Source organism: Phoxinus phoxinus (assembly GCF_949152265.1).
Source record: "Phoxinus phoxinus genome assembly, chromosome: 1".
NCBI classification, from domain to species: domain Eukaryota; kingdom Metazoa; phylum Chordata; class Actinopteri; order Cypriniformes; family Leuciscidae; genus Phoxinus; species Phoxinus phoxinus.
In genome coordinates this window covers 46,547,466-46,562,722 of record NC_136876.1, presented here as the reverse complement: position 1 = coordinate 46,562,722, position 15,257 = coordinate 46,547,466, and the positions used below count along the sequence as shown (strand labels likewise).

General features: G+C 38.8%; 1 protein-coding gene across 1 annotated transcript in view; it reads right to left on the bottom strand.

Moving 5' to 3' along the window:
- Window positions 1–15,257, bottom strand: part of mgat5b (alpha-1,6-mannosylglycoprotein 6-beta-N-acetylglucosaminyltransferase B) — a 147,864-nt gene that overhangs the window by 100,886 nt on the left and 31,721 nt on the right. Inside the window, exons 3-4 of the mRNA XM_079590347.1 lie at window positions 8,667–8,811; window positions 1,348–1,457 (exon numbers count right to left, since the gene is read on the bottom strand). Of these exons, the coding sequence (XP_079446473.1) occupies window positions 1,348–1,457; window positions 8,667–8,811 (255 nt within the window). The remainder of the gene's footprint in view (window positions 1–1,347; window positions 1,458–8,666; window positions 8,812–15,257) is intronic.

The following is a 15,257-nucleotide window of genomic DNA, read 5'->3' as shown; positions in this document are numbered from 1 at the left end:
AGGTACATGCCCCGCCACTCTCAAGGTTTATGTGGTCGCTCTTTGGCTTGCCACGCCTTGGTTGACGGGGTGCCACTCTGGAGACATCCTCAGCTCGCTCGCTTCAATATTGGGGCCAGATGACTGAGGCCTCCCGTAAGAACCAAAGATCCCTTCGTGGGACTTAGCAATAGTCCTAGAGGGTCTGGTTGAGACCCCTTTTGAACCTCTAGAGTCAGCGTCTGATAAACTTCTGACCCTAAAGATGTTTTTTCTTATGGCTATAACCTCTCTAAAAGAATCGGGCACATGCAGGCTCTGTCAATATCGCCATCCTGCTTAGACTTTGCCCCAGGAATGGTGAAAGTGATTTTTGCATCCTCATCCTGATTACCTGCCTAAGGTACCATTCTCGGCTGTACATCCGGTCACTCTAGAGGCCTTCTGCCCTCCACCGTTCATAACGCCGGAGCAGGAGAGATCTCACAGACTGTGTCCAGTCCGTGCTCTTCAGGCCTACGTCCACCGCACTAGCCAGTGACGTAAGTCAGAGCAACTATTCGTTTGTTATGGGGGCAGCAACAGGGGTGCTGCCGCTACCACTAAACAGACCATGTCACATTGGGTCAGGGATGCTATTGCTCTTGCCTATGAGGCGCGCGGCCAAGCTTCGCCAACAGGTCTAAGGGCTCACTCCACCAGAGGGGTCGCCTCCTCTGCTGCCTTGGCAAGAGGTGCCCCCTTGCAGTTTGTTTGTGATGCGGCAGGCTGGTCCTCTCCGCACACATTCATAAGATTTTATAGTTTGGATGTTCATACCACTCCGGGCTCTCACGTCCTTGAGTCGACATCGCAAGCTAATGTCTAGGGCTTTCCTGCGTTTCTTGTGAGCACACCTACACAGCCGTAGGGAGTCCAGACACCTTCAAGCACGGCGGCGTGGGTATTCTCGTTCCCAATGCGCTAAGCAGCGCAGCATCGATTGTAGCTTTTGAAAGGGAACGTTCCGGGTTACTTGACTGTAACCCTGTTCCCTGAAAAAGCGGAACGAGATGCTGCGCTACTTTGCCGTGCTGATGATGTCCCAGGACTGCTCTTCAGACAAAATATCCTGACGATGCACCTGCGGCTCATCTAATTATAGCCTCGCGTCGCGGGTGCGCGCCGTTGACGTCACCGACCGAGGCTATATTACTTCCGGTCGATTCCATCGACGTGTTTACACACTATATTCACAGCAGGTCACGATTAAAGACGTTCCCAATGCGCTAAGCAGCGCAGCATCTCGTTCCGCTTTTTCAGGGAACAGGGTTACAGTCAAGTAACCCGGAACGTTCTTCCCCTTACAATGAGAAAATCCTCAATCACCTCTGCCTGGGATGTTAGTCTTCTTGAGAATCTGCTCCATTCGTATAGCCATGTCAGACACGTTCTGGGCGATGGCCTGGATTCGCTCCACCAGACCTACCGGCTGGAATCTGGAAGTGAACAGAAGAGAGAGAGAGAGAGAGAGAAATGATGCCCAGCTATTAAAGAAACAGTACACCCAAAATTAAGGTCCGAAATTCGCATCCGAAATTTTCGCACGTTAAAAAATAAATATGACCTCACGTTATGTCAATCACGCTTGCACACTGCCTCCGAAACTTTTGTCCGTCATAAAAGAAATCGAAACGGGTTCGATTTTCTGCGTTTTTCGCATTCGTAACAAGCAGTTTGAATGGTGTTTGAATGGTGCTTTGACAATTCAGAGCCACCGAATCACGAATACGAAAAAACGCATACGAAAATTTCTGACTCAGTGTGCAATGGCCTTTAGGCTACTGGATTACTTTGTTAATCACTTATGGTGTTTTTTTTTTTGTAAGCATGACAGTATAAATCACAATCCACTTTGTTGTATGCAATGACCAGCTCAGACAGCATCTCATTTAAAGTTCCACAGAATAAAATAATAAGACTTTAGAACGACATGAGGGTTGAGAAAAGATTACTTTAAATTTGCATTATGGAAATTAGGCACATCTTACAGTGTCTGTGACTAATAAATATGAGAAATGAAAAGACACAAGGTCTAAAGATGTATCCTCTCGCCTTGACTGAAGCAGACGTGTCTTTATTCATTGTGGAACTGGATTGCAACATCCTTGAATGGTGCGATTACCCATTGGACATGCTAATTGCTTGAAATATGCTTGGAGCATGAAATAGCGAAGCTTCTGCACTGACACCATTTGCATAGATAGATAATGGAAATGACATGCGGCATGTTTAGGCCTGGCCCTGAGAGAAAAACACGTTACAGCAATTAAGCCAGTAACTTAATTCCCTTGTTGTTGGAGCCTAGAAACGATCCGAGAGATTAAAACAACTGGGGTTCAAATGAAAGGGAAACATTGCATCATTTATTTGTTCCAGAGGTGGATTTTTCTTGAAACTAAGATTTCACCACTTTTTTTTGTTAAATAAAGCTAACATTAAAACGGCCTTGGAAAGTTTTAAGTATGCGTTCATTATTATTATAAATTATGACAGAATTGTACTTTTTGGGTGGACTTTCCCTTTAAGTGTTACCAACATTTATATTTTTATTAAGTACAAATTGTTATGTTATTTTTTTATGTTAGTGTTGTGATACACAGTTGAAAGGTCACCTATTTCTAAATTCTCTTGAGTTACAAGCTCAGATCTTTAACCATTATGCTTCCACCGCCCCATAAAGGCCTTTGCACACTCACGTCCGAAGTTTTTGCACGTTAAAAAATAAATACGACCTCACGTTATGTCAATCATGCTTACGACAAGCCTCCGAAACTTTCGTCCGTCATAAAATAATTCGAATCGGGTTCGATTTTTTGCGTTTTCCGCATTTTGAGAGAGCGAGCAGTTTGAATGGCGTTTTGACAAATCAGAGCCACCGAATCACGAATACGAAAAAACGCATACAAAAATTTCAGACTCAGTGTGCGGATCTTTATGCTTAAAAACATGGCTGAAAATGAGTGTTTAATTGGAGTATCAAATAACAAAATAATAGATATATTTGTATTTTTGACCAAATAAAATATCCAAATAGTGGCCCTGAATACTTTCCCTGAAAAATATGGATATAATAAAATGATCAAAAATGTTGTCACTGTAAAAAAAAAGTTGTGATAACAAATCACAACTTTTATCTTTTGTCTAATCAACTTCTATAACTAATGTGTGAAGATAACATACTATTTTGAGTTTCTGTTCATTAAACCATTCTTATTCATTGTATTAACTCAAAATTTTAAGGCAACAAGGTAACTTGTTTTTTTAAGTTAAACCAATAAATTTTTTTACAGTGTATGTATGGCAAATATACAAATTGAGTAAATTGTTAGATTGTGCCGATATCCGAAAATGTTAGATCAGATGGATCTCCATGTCAGAAATATCAGATATATTAGACAAATCACAGAAGATATCAGTTTTCTATATGCCTGATAATTAGACTGAGGAAGCCAGGGAAGAGCAGAAGCAGGAGATGAAGTGATGAGAGTAAAAAGAGCAGAGTTTATTCAATAATCTTAGTTTCAATGCTCAGGCTTTGTCTGAAAGTCTCGATGCTTTGACTTTGTCTGACCAGTACAAATCCAACAAGTGTTATTATACACTGCCCAGACAAAAAAACAACAACAACAAAAACGCTGTTTGGATTTTGGATGGCCAAATTCTTAGGAGTCTATGATTAGATCATGACAAGATCTTGACCAAAAATGTATGCACCTCTTGATGGAAATAAAGTGATGTTATTTCTATCAAGAGGTGCATCCATTTTTGCTCAAGATCTTGTATTGCCAATGCAATAATCCAGCACTCTGTAATGTCTCCTACAGGAGCCAATTCATGTGTGGAAATGATTCTTCATGCTCCCTACCAACCATAGTCACAATCTGAGCCTGATGAATCTTGACATTGTCCTCCTGGAATATGGCCATGTGTCTTCCTACATGGCTGTTCAGTAAATAAAAAGCTGCACACTCCATCAATTAGTGTTAGAAGAACTGTTGCCAAACATAGAAACACAGTAATCATTGCAATAATGATCCAATCATAGACTCTTATGCATTTGCCTATTCAAATCCAAACAGCGACTTTTATTTTTAATTTTGGCCAGGCAAAATACCGCAGCAAAAACAGAATCCTAAAACTGTTTATTCAGTCAGGTTGTCAACGTAGTCTCTGTACCCACTGTAGTTTTCCTCAAGCTTTGTGACATTCTAGTTGTTTTTGACTATATATTTTTATTATCTCGTATCTGAGACTATTTCAATAAAACCTCAATAGGTTTTATTTCAGGTATCTCAAGAGACTTGAAACTCTTTCAGAGAGACATGAAAATGTCTTTCAGCGAGCTCGGGGAGTGCGTTGTCATCTTTGTTTCACACCGAGTGTTTGATTTCTTCATAATACAGCTCGCACGAACCGCCTGCAACCTTGTGCCCTGCAGCTACAGTACATCAGCAACACGGCGAAGCAAACAGCAAACCCCCTTCTGCGAGCAACTGTCACTCGCAATACATGTCACCTCTGCTCAGCACAGGGCTGAGCGCTCACAAAAACCACGCCGTCTGAACCCTGACCTTTCTGACTTCACACCCGAAGACAATAAAGCGTTTAGGCGGAGCTGTCACATGCATGTTTGACTTCTGCATCCTCTGCACTTCTGAGACTTCTTTTTTTAGATCCTGTCAAAGCTTTGTTTTACCTTCTGTGGTCTTGAATCCACACCAATCAAATCGGTTTTTATAAAAGAACGTCAGTGTTGATTTTTCAGTCCAACAGACACGTTTCGAAAAACACAAGGTAAAGGCTCCAAGGCTTTGCTTATGCTGCACCAAGTTCAATCTGAACTGTATTTGCAATCAATTTTAGGGCTGACTTTCACATTTTGCGAGTGATGACTTTGAATCCGTTTGTTCAGTCAATATACGTTATTTCTACATCGGTTGTTGCAATAATTACTTCAGCTACAACAAGGTGCCCTAAGACTTTTTTTCTACAGCAACAAAGAGTACAGTAGCATGGGAAGTGGTGAGCTCATCAGATAATATAAGCATCAGAGGCACGCCAGTATTTTAAACAATCATTTACATGTTCACTCATTCACTATTTACATAGCAAATGTAATTACATAGTTACAATGAGTTGTATTACAAAGAGTGAACAAAAGCAGCATTTCCATCCCATGGGCCCAATTTTAACGATCTAAGCGCGTGGTCTAAAAGCGCAGGGCGCAAGTGCACTTAAGACGCCCAAAATCCACATGGTCTAAAAGGGTCGTCCCTATTCTCTTAATGAGTAATGGGTGTGTTTTGAGCGTAACGTGCAACAAACCAATCAGAGTCTCATCTCAAATTCCCTTTAAAAGCCAGTTGCGTTCGCGCCATGGCGGATTCGTAAGCGGAAAATCTAAACGCGTCTCCAGAGAGCAAACGGATCTGCTCATGCGCGATAGAGGATGGATACCCGACCCGAGCCCGACGGGACCCACCGGAGCCCGACGGGCCGGGCCGGGTTCGGACAGATATTTAGAAATTATGTTCGGGTTTGGGTCGGGCTCGGTCACATCAGCGCGATAATGAACATTTTAAATTTAAAACAGCTTATTATGTAGGTAGCCAATGTGCCTGATGCTTTCACTTGATGCAAACGTTCGTTTTTTTGTGATTAAAATACATGTAAAATATTACCATAACATCTGTCTTCCTGTGTGCGGAAATTTGTTTATGTAGCCGTGACAACGAAACACGTGCATGACCGCCTGTGTTAAGAGCGCTTGTTGCTCCGTGCGCTGATGCGCTCATCTGTTGACATTTCCGAATGCCTTCCTGAACTTGCTTAATAAAAGCGGGCTTTCCACACAAACAAACGTACATGTGTCATTAGTATGAGAAAAAAATGGGATTTTAACTGCCGGCTCGGACATAAATATCTTTATGCCTGTCGGGCTCGGTACAGCTCTGTCGGACGCGGGCCGGGCTCGGAATCCGCACTCTAATGCGCGAGATTAAAGGAACATGCTGACTTTTTGGGACTTAGATAAGTCCACACATACCCTTTTCCTCTCCGTGTGTGCCGTAACTGTCTGACGCACCCACCGCTAGCCTAGCTTAGCACAAAGACTGGAGGTAAATGGCTCCAGCTAGCATACTGCTCCCAATAAGTGACAAAATAACACCAACATTTTCCTATTTACATGTTGTGATTTGTATAGTCACAGCGTGTACAAATAACAAGGTCACATGAGACACAGCCATCTACTAACCGTATACATACAGGGAACTATATTCTCAGAAGGCGAAGCACTGCTAGTGATTTGCTCGCAGCGCCTGAGAAGCCCTGTGGTGAGGAGCAGAGAGTTCGCTCAGAGTGTTGCGCTAATCACTCCGCCCGAGTCAGACAGAGTTACGGCACGCACGGAGATGAAAAGGGTTTGTATGGACTTATCTAACTCTGGGGGATACGGGGAATAAGCTAAAGTCACATAAAGTCGGCGTGTTTCTTTAAAGTGTGCAAGCAGACCATCTACGGGACAACCCAGATTCCACCTAGGGATGGCGAAAACTAAAAAAAATCTTGACCGACCACCGAGCCTCATTAGCCGGTTGAAACCGGTTAACCGATTAGTTTAAAATATGCTACGCTATTTGAAATAACAGCCATTTAGCGCCTGCAATTTCGCAACTCTGTAGCATCTCTCTGCCGCTCTGGCTCCCGCTCACACACACACCGGCGCCGCCCTTCCACTCACGTCACTTTTTAAAAATCCCCATACAGCGCGAAACATGAGTCCCGCAAACGCGTCGCCGAGGAGCTTGTATGTAATCGGAGGACAAATGGCTCCTTAGTTTCTAAATGATTTGGGTACAAGGTGATCGCGTTGAAAATAAAGGCATTTGTCTAGCGTTAGCAGCTCATTCGAAACATTGCCACGGCTAATTTAAGAAAATGACAGCTCCGAAGAGACGCCGCTTTAGCTTATCTGTTACCACTGAAATGTAGATGTAATGTATTTCCATATTTAAGCAGTGTATCACACAAGTTGCAACTTACATCTGTGTCATTCTTTTTGGTGAAATGGTCCCACACACTACTTTTCTTTGCACGCTTCCTCCTGTCGTCTGCCCTGGCTCTAACCTCGAGTGTTTTAGCCTGTAGCCTTTACTTTTCGCAAACCTTGTGAGCGCGTGAACCCAAATGCACAATAATTATCTTTTACATTGTAATCCTTTTATTTTTAATTTTTGGCATATACTGGCATATACATCCGCCTATACTGTACTATCATTACATTACTAACGTGTGTCTCAGAGCGACAGATGAAAAGCAATAAATGCTGTCATGTTATCTTGTGTTGGGATGCTGGTGTTTGGGAACACAATCGTGCGAGACGCTTCTGGAGGGAATTAAACCACATCCTTTGACAGACTTTGGCTCAGGCATTTTAGAATGACCAAACCAACATTTGAGAAGCTGTGATGCGATTGGTCCTCTGGTTAGTTCAGATATCCAATCACCTCCTCTGTTGAGGCAAGGTCATGAGTTTTTGTTGCGCATCAAAGGATTTATTCTTTAAATGTATTTTCATCGTAGTTTAAGTGCACGTCTTCTTATCGGATAAAAAATGTATCTGTCTTATTTAAGCGCATATGTTTTTTTTAGAATTTATCAGACTGGACAGATAGTGAAACTAAAGCACGACGGAACAGCTTTTAATGCTAATTTATGCATTTTCTGTAAAGCTGCTTTGAAATGATGTGTATTGTGAAAAGCGCTATACAAATAAATGTGAATTGAATGGTATCGTACAGGTAAAAAGACAGAACACCTCTGTTTGTGTTAATATTTGTGTATTTACCAGAAATATCAATCTGGTAATTTTACGGTAATTCACCAGGCGCATTGTGTGAAAGCACAGAGTTTGAAAACATTGATTATTTTTGCAGTTCCTTGATGATACTAGATGTGCAGAAATGACACACTTGAGCTTTAAACTATCACTTCACTAATTACTTTTCAGGGACACGGAAGAAGCAGAAAGTTGACAACATCAAAGATGGTGTAGCCGGGGTGTGTGGGTGTGTTTATCCTCTAAGATTAGATGATGTCTGAAGATATCACACGGAAAGCCAAGGCACAAGTAACCATTTGAACTTCTGATGTGACAGACATCTGTTTCCATGGAGACAGGTGAAAAATGTGGGAAGTGTCTTGACTAACTCATCAGCAAGTAGTCTACTGTCGGAAACATTCAGACTCGCTGCTGCCTTCAAGATTATTGGGAACTTCCTACTTGCAAACTCTGAAATTGTCACTACGGTGTGATGTGTGTGTTCATTTTGATTTTGCTGGCCAGTTGCTTCATTAACCAGCAGCTATAGTGTTTTTGGAAAGATTTTTTCAAGCTATTTCTCATTATATATGTAAAATGTATGCAATCCAGTGTTCACATTAACTCCTGGAAGTGGACAAGGGGTTAAAAAAGCAAATCAGTTCCCTTTCAAGGAAACTGGCAATTACAACATTGTGGTGCCATTCATGTGTGCTCATCTCGTAAATACAATTATCCCCACACGACTTGAAGGCAGCAAGTGACGACTGAATGTTACGGAAAATGTCATTGCCGTGTTGTAATCATGAATGTGAAGTTGCACCTGTGGAGAGCGGAGCTCAGCTCCTCCAGTTTGTGGGACTCGCTGTTGTTGCTCATTTTCGACAGCGTGTCGATCCTCTTCATGATTATCTCCAACATATCGCTGATCTTTCTCAGGACCCCACGGGACTCGAGACCGCCCATCACTGTGACACAAAACAACGAGTACATGTCAATTTGGACAGAAACAATACGTAGCCATAGAGACCCTGCTGAAAAGACCAGGATGTCAAGTTTCAGAATCGGGTTAAAATGATAGAAGCAGCCTTTCAACATCATTACTCCAGTCTTCAGTCACATGATCCTTCAGAAATCATTCGAATATGCTGATTTGATACTCAATAAATATTTCTGATTATTATCAATGTTGATATATGCTGTTCATATTTTTATTTATTTAAAAAAATCAAGATTATTTGATGAAATAGTAAGTTCAAAAGAACAGCTTATATTTAAAATAGATTCAGTTTTGTACAGTGTGTGCCTTAAATTCCTTAATCATATTTTACTCAAATTTGTAAGTCATTAATACAAAAACATACAAAATAGTGTTCTGACAACGAGAGACCATTTCGTTTGAAGTCACCATTATGGTAATCTGTGTTTGCTTTAGTCGGGCTCTTGAACCCTGACTGTTTAGTATTAGTTTATTTATTTTATTTTATTTTTTTCCTGGCTAACTGTGTGTTTGTATAGTACATGTTTCTATGGCAAAGAAAGCCAAGACAGTTTTTGGGGATGATCTGTTGGTTATTTACTAATCATCATGTAGCCTGAATCACAGATCTTATCCCACGGATTATCACGGAGAGAGTTCTAGATTCTTAAATACTTTTAAATATTGCAATATCCACCCTGAAACATAACTGAATTGAGTGAAAGTAACTTACGTGAATACACAACATAGTAAACATATTTTTGCTAACATGTTTTGTCCAAATGCGTAAGCACTTCAAATCTCTTCCCCGATTACAACAGCGCCATAATCTGCAGAGTAATGTTACTGTGGCTGCAGCAATGTTGACAGACTTCTTTATTATTATTATTTAAAGACAGACATAGTTTTTTTCAGTAAACCACTGTTTAATAATAAATTAAAAAAAATGTATTCTAAAATAAAATAAAACAAATTTTTGGGAGGTAAATGGCTACCTAAAAACATTATTAACATAATGTAGTAATGTAGAATCTATTTTAATGAGCCAGAGTTTGGTAAACACATTATCACCCTGTTTGCACCAGTGAAACTGTTCTAGGTGAATATCAGATGCACATTTTTTTCTTTTTTTCTTTTCTTTTTTAATGAGTCTTTGCATAGGAGAAGACTCATAACTCAGCTGTGCCAAATACCTTTGAAAATCATTAGGGACAGTTTATGTACATTTTAGGTTTATGTGATGCCACTAACCCTTGAAGAAGCTCATTGTAGTCCCTGCCAGCCGTTTGCTGTAGTAAACAAGGCTTCAAACTTGAGATAAGTAAACAATATAGGAAGAATATTGTCATTTATTTTTCAATAGATGAAAAGCAGCAATTCCTTATGTATTATTCAATATATTGTAAACGTAGTGAAAAATAAATTAACTAAAATGTGTTTGAAATACATTTGTTTTATGCTAACTATACTACAAATACATTTACATATTTATATAAATACCCGGCAATTGTACTTTTGGTATCCTAAATTGGTATACATAAACTCTGCTGAATTGGAACAACTCATTTTGAACTTAATGTACTTTAGTTATCCGGAAGTAGTTCTTAGATCTAACTCAATATATACATGAGTATATGTGATTGTGCTAAAGTGAAACTATTGCAAGTATACTTTAGGTACACTTAAAATATCTTGCATTTAACAACTGCTATTATACAGGGATTATAACCTTTATATCAATTATCAAGCAATATGTCAGTAAATATGTTAATGTATTTGTAGTATACTTAGTATGAAACAAATGTATTTTAAATACATTTTGTTATAGGTTTTTTTCCCCCAGGGACTATATTAACACAATATATATTATTTCATATATTTATCAATACATTTAAACCATTTAATACATTGATCATAAATATACGGAAATATATTTTATTTCTGTAAGCGCGAGCTCTAATTGATGTTGGCCTAAGCCAGTCTATTTGGCAGTGGAGAAACACAATACAGAGATAAAGATTCTCTAGGGCTATACACTCTCTCTTCTGAGAAAGGCTCGAAAACAAAGTCATGGCAAAACAAAGAGCCTAAATGGAGACTGAACTCAAATTTGCTGGCATATTAGTTGTATTTACTCATAATACCAACAACAGGCTGAGGGTTTTATTCAACAACGTTTCAAAAGCTTCTCATTAGCACAGCCTCTCTCTCTCTCTCTCTCTCTCTCTCTCTCTCTCTCTCTCTCTCTCTCTCTCTCTCTCTCTCTCTCTCTCGAGCATCAGCGACGAGAAAGCCTACTTCAGCTCTCATAACTGAAGAAAGGACACAAACAGCACAATACAGGAAGGGAAGGGGACCAATTAGGCTGACAGTCGAGTTTAATTTCCGAGCTTTCCGAGCTCCTGCTGTCTGTTTGAGTGAGCTGAGGCTGGTGTGAGTGAGTGGATGCCTCTCACCTGGCCAATTAAACAGAACACATCTACAGCTGTGAGGTCAGTAGGCCTCCAGAACACTTTGCTCTGACATTCTCTGTTGTAGAGATCATCCTGAAGCGAATGCATCTTTCTAATGATGAAGGCTACGAGAACATTACAGCCGAGTTTCTTCTAAAGTGCCCCAGATTAAGGCCTCCGCGGCTGATCTTCCTCGGAGCTAGACTACTTTGTTTTGGGGTCAAACTATTCTCACAGCTGGATATTTGAACTTTCATTGCGAGTAGCATGCTCACACTTTTATAATGATGGTAAACACGCAGGATTCATTTGTTTTGATGAAATTATGTGATGGTTTACTCACCCTCATGTCATTTTAAACCAGCATGCATATGTGGAACCTATTTTGAAGAATGTTGGAGTCCAAACAACATTGGACCCCATGGGGAAACAACCAAAAAAACTAAACTACACAAAAAACACTAAATGGGAAGAATGTCACGTTACTAATTGGGCGTTAAGATATATACATAAGACATCCATCACGAAAAAGAAGTTTATTCAAGTCTGCTATTAGTATACTTATCTTAAACTAAAAATAAGAAAGCATACTTTCAGTCTTTGTATGTACTTCTCAGAAATATACTTTATGCACGTCTCAAAAATATACTTAAAATCGTAGTTAAGTTGACCTTTACATGTTAAATGTTGGTTTAACTTAAAAAAGCAAGTCACCTTGTTGCCTTAAAATTTTGAGTTTGTTGTAATTAAAAATTTGAGTTACAGTGAAGAAGAATGGTTTAATAAACAGAAACTCAAAATAGTATGTTATCTTCACACATTAGTAATCGAAGTTGATTTGACAAAAGATAAAAAGTTGTGATAACAAATCATGAAAATTTTTTTTTTACAGTGTATAGTTGTACTCAATCTTTGTATAATTAAGTATTCTAAGTAAATGTGGCTTGTAGATGTGTTTAAATACTTTTTTCACATCATCTTGCATATTGTCTTATACACTTACATTATTTAAAAAATATTGAGTTATAAAGAAAACAGATATGTACCTAATTCTAAGTGTAGACTAGTTCAATGGTATTGTACTTTACTTCAAATCTACTTTACTCTTTCCCCATTGATGAAATTTTTCGGCCATCCATGTTTGCACTGTTGTACAGTTATATTGCCATAACTCATCTTCTAGAACATAATTTCCAGATCAAAACACAGTTAAAAAAGAAGCAGAAACAAATTATAGAAGATTGCTTGCAACGCGACCATCAAACATTAAACGGCATATAAATCAAAACTGCCTAACGTTACCGAATTAAATGTTGAACTCATGAAGATGATATGACTTTGGGCGTGTTGATGGACTTGATCTACTCCATCCATGTTTGTTCTAAATCTGATCTGGACGTAGTCTTTGACAAAGACTAAGACTGGCAAAGACTGAACTTGTAGTATAGTTGCAGTACAAACTAAAAACTTTTAACACTAAAAAGTTGGACAATTTAGTCCCAAGTAGTATTGAAACAGGACACTTATAAGTATACTTCTATCACATTGATAATGTATACTTCATAAAATGAAGTATACTTATTTTTTGTAAGGGACTGTAAAGTCTTGATGTAATGTATGTAGTAACACATATTTCTTTCTGTATTGTGATGTACATCCGAGTGAAACGACTGGTAACACTTTATTATAATATTCCACTTCAGACATTCTAACTTTGCAACTACATGTCAACTAGCAGTCACTAGAGTATTAGTAGACTGTCAGCTTAATATCTGCTAACACTTTATTTTGATAAAGTAACTTTGCAACTACATGTCAATTTATTTTACTAACCTGAACTCTAACACATAACCCTAACCTAACAAGTCTACTAACAATCTAATGAGAGTTAGTTGACATGTAGTAGCAAAGTTACTTATAGTATAGTATAATGCATAAAGTGGACCATTGGAGTATAGTGCAACTAAACAATTTATTAAAGAAGAAGAAAAAAATATGACGGGGAATTGGTTCTATCCATCTGGTTGTTGGTTGGATGAAGGTAGATCTGAATGATCCAGAAAATCAAGTCATTTTAAAATTAGGAGGAAATTTAAAAATAAAACATGCATGAATGCATTGTTCACAATAAGATCAATAGCATGTATTTAGGAAATAGATTAGGTGCATTTTAATTTCATGCTGACTTTAGGTTGACATGGCATCTTAAAAATGCATCACTTAAATACTTAATATCGTGACCCACCTTTAGTGAATGCCAACAATTTTCTTCGAAAGCAAATAAGACTTTATATCAAACTTCAAATATGTGAGCCAAATGAGTGATTTCTTGGAAAGCATTATCTAGAGTAATATCTAGTACCTGGGAAACTACTGTACAGTTTAAAAACATTCTGGTCAAGATGTTAACTTCAGTGCGCTAACTGGATGATCACCGAGTGCTTTTGATCTCTGAGATTTGTGCAGCGAGTGCTCTCATCCGTCCAAATCAATTGGAAGACTGTGTAAAAACTAGATGAGTAATGATCGTGTTGAGAATGATCTACAGTATAGACAATCCCAAACACTGTTCTGTATTTTAACTTGACATAAAAAAAGTAAAAACATACTGGGTTTGGTTCAACATCCTTCAGATTCTAAAAACAAATGTGAAATTCAGTGACACTGTATGTACTGGGAATTTAATCAGTTGTTTGATGTTCTGCGAGGGTTTAAAAGCAGATTATTGATGCTCTTTTTTCTCTCTCAAAGCACTGAACTAGAATCTTGTTTGTTACTTAGGCAACATTGGTGGTTGGGAAAGTAAATTTTGAGTAAGCAATGTGTATTATTACATCATAAAATTGTATTTATTCCTTGGACTTCCTTTTCATTTACTGTTTGTATCTGAATGCAAGCATAAGTAGTGTCATTATTTAATTGTTACTTCGATCTCACATTACTTCTCTTTATAAGGTTGTAGGCAATCCCAACACACAAAAAAATGGAAAAAGGCTATGGTTGTTTGCTGGACTTAGTTGTTTTAATCTGTTTTAGCTCATGTTCATCTGCCCAAAACCATCACCACACCAGCTTTAACAGCAGATATAAACTACTGTAGAAGGCAAGTTAAGACTAGAAAACCACCTTAGGCTTAGAAATCAGCCTTTTTTCTTTCTTTTTTCCCCCTTTTTCCTCTTAACTGAGAAAGCCTGCTCAGAAGCACACTTCAAAAATCCATTGAAATAGTGCACCATCTGGGCATCTTTGAAATACTATTTTCAGCATAGGTCTACTGTTATTTGGGATGCAAATTTTAATCATGCATACAATTCAGGACAGATTGTATGCAAATTAGGATGAAGTGAGTGATTGTTGAATAGTTGCTTTTATTTCCCTTGCACTAGATGAAAGCAAAACAAAACAAAAAATGCTTGGTAAACATCCACCGATTTATATGGAATTCTTAAAGTGTGATAGTTCATACATTTCCCATTCACTTTTTCACTGAATGGTGAGTTGAAATGTCTGTCAGAGGTTACTGACAGCTGCTTAGTGAAACTTAACCTGGAATATTATGGAATAATGATCTTATGTTTCCAATAATATGGAAACATAATCTGGAATACTAATGTCTTTGAGAGCCCCTGCTGAAAATAAAAGCATAGCTAGAGTCCAATGCCATATTTTTACAGTCTTGGTCTCGTCATGGACTCAGGAGCATTTGGACTCAGTCTAGACTGGACTCAACTACGACACCAAGGCTACAGGCTTACTAATACGATCCGCTCTGTGCTAGTGTCCCCCGACCACTATGTGTGTGTGGAGATTTGTGTGATTGTTCATCCCAAAGGGAAGCACGATCATACAGCCTGAATTGTTCAGACCTCTTTAAGTCTGCGTCTTGACTTGAACTTGATTTGACCCTCTATGGTTTTGGTCTCGTCTCGAAGACAATTTGAAGACCATGCCGATGTTGGTCCACAAGCTAGGCCAGAATTAA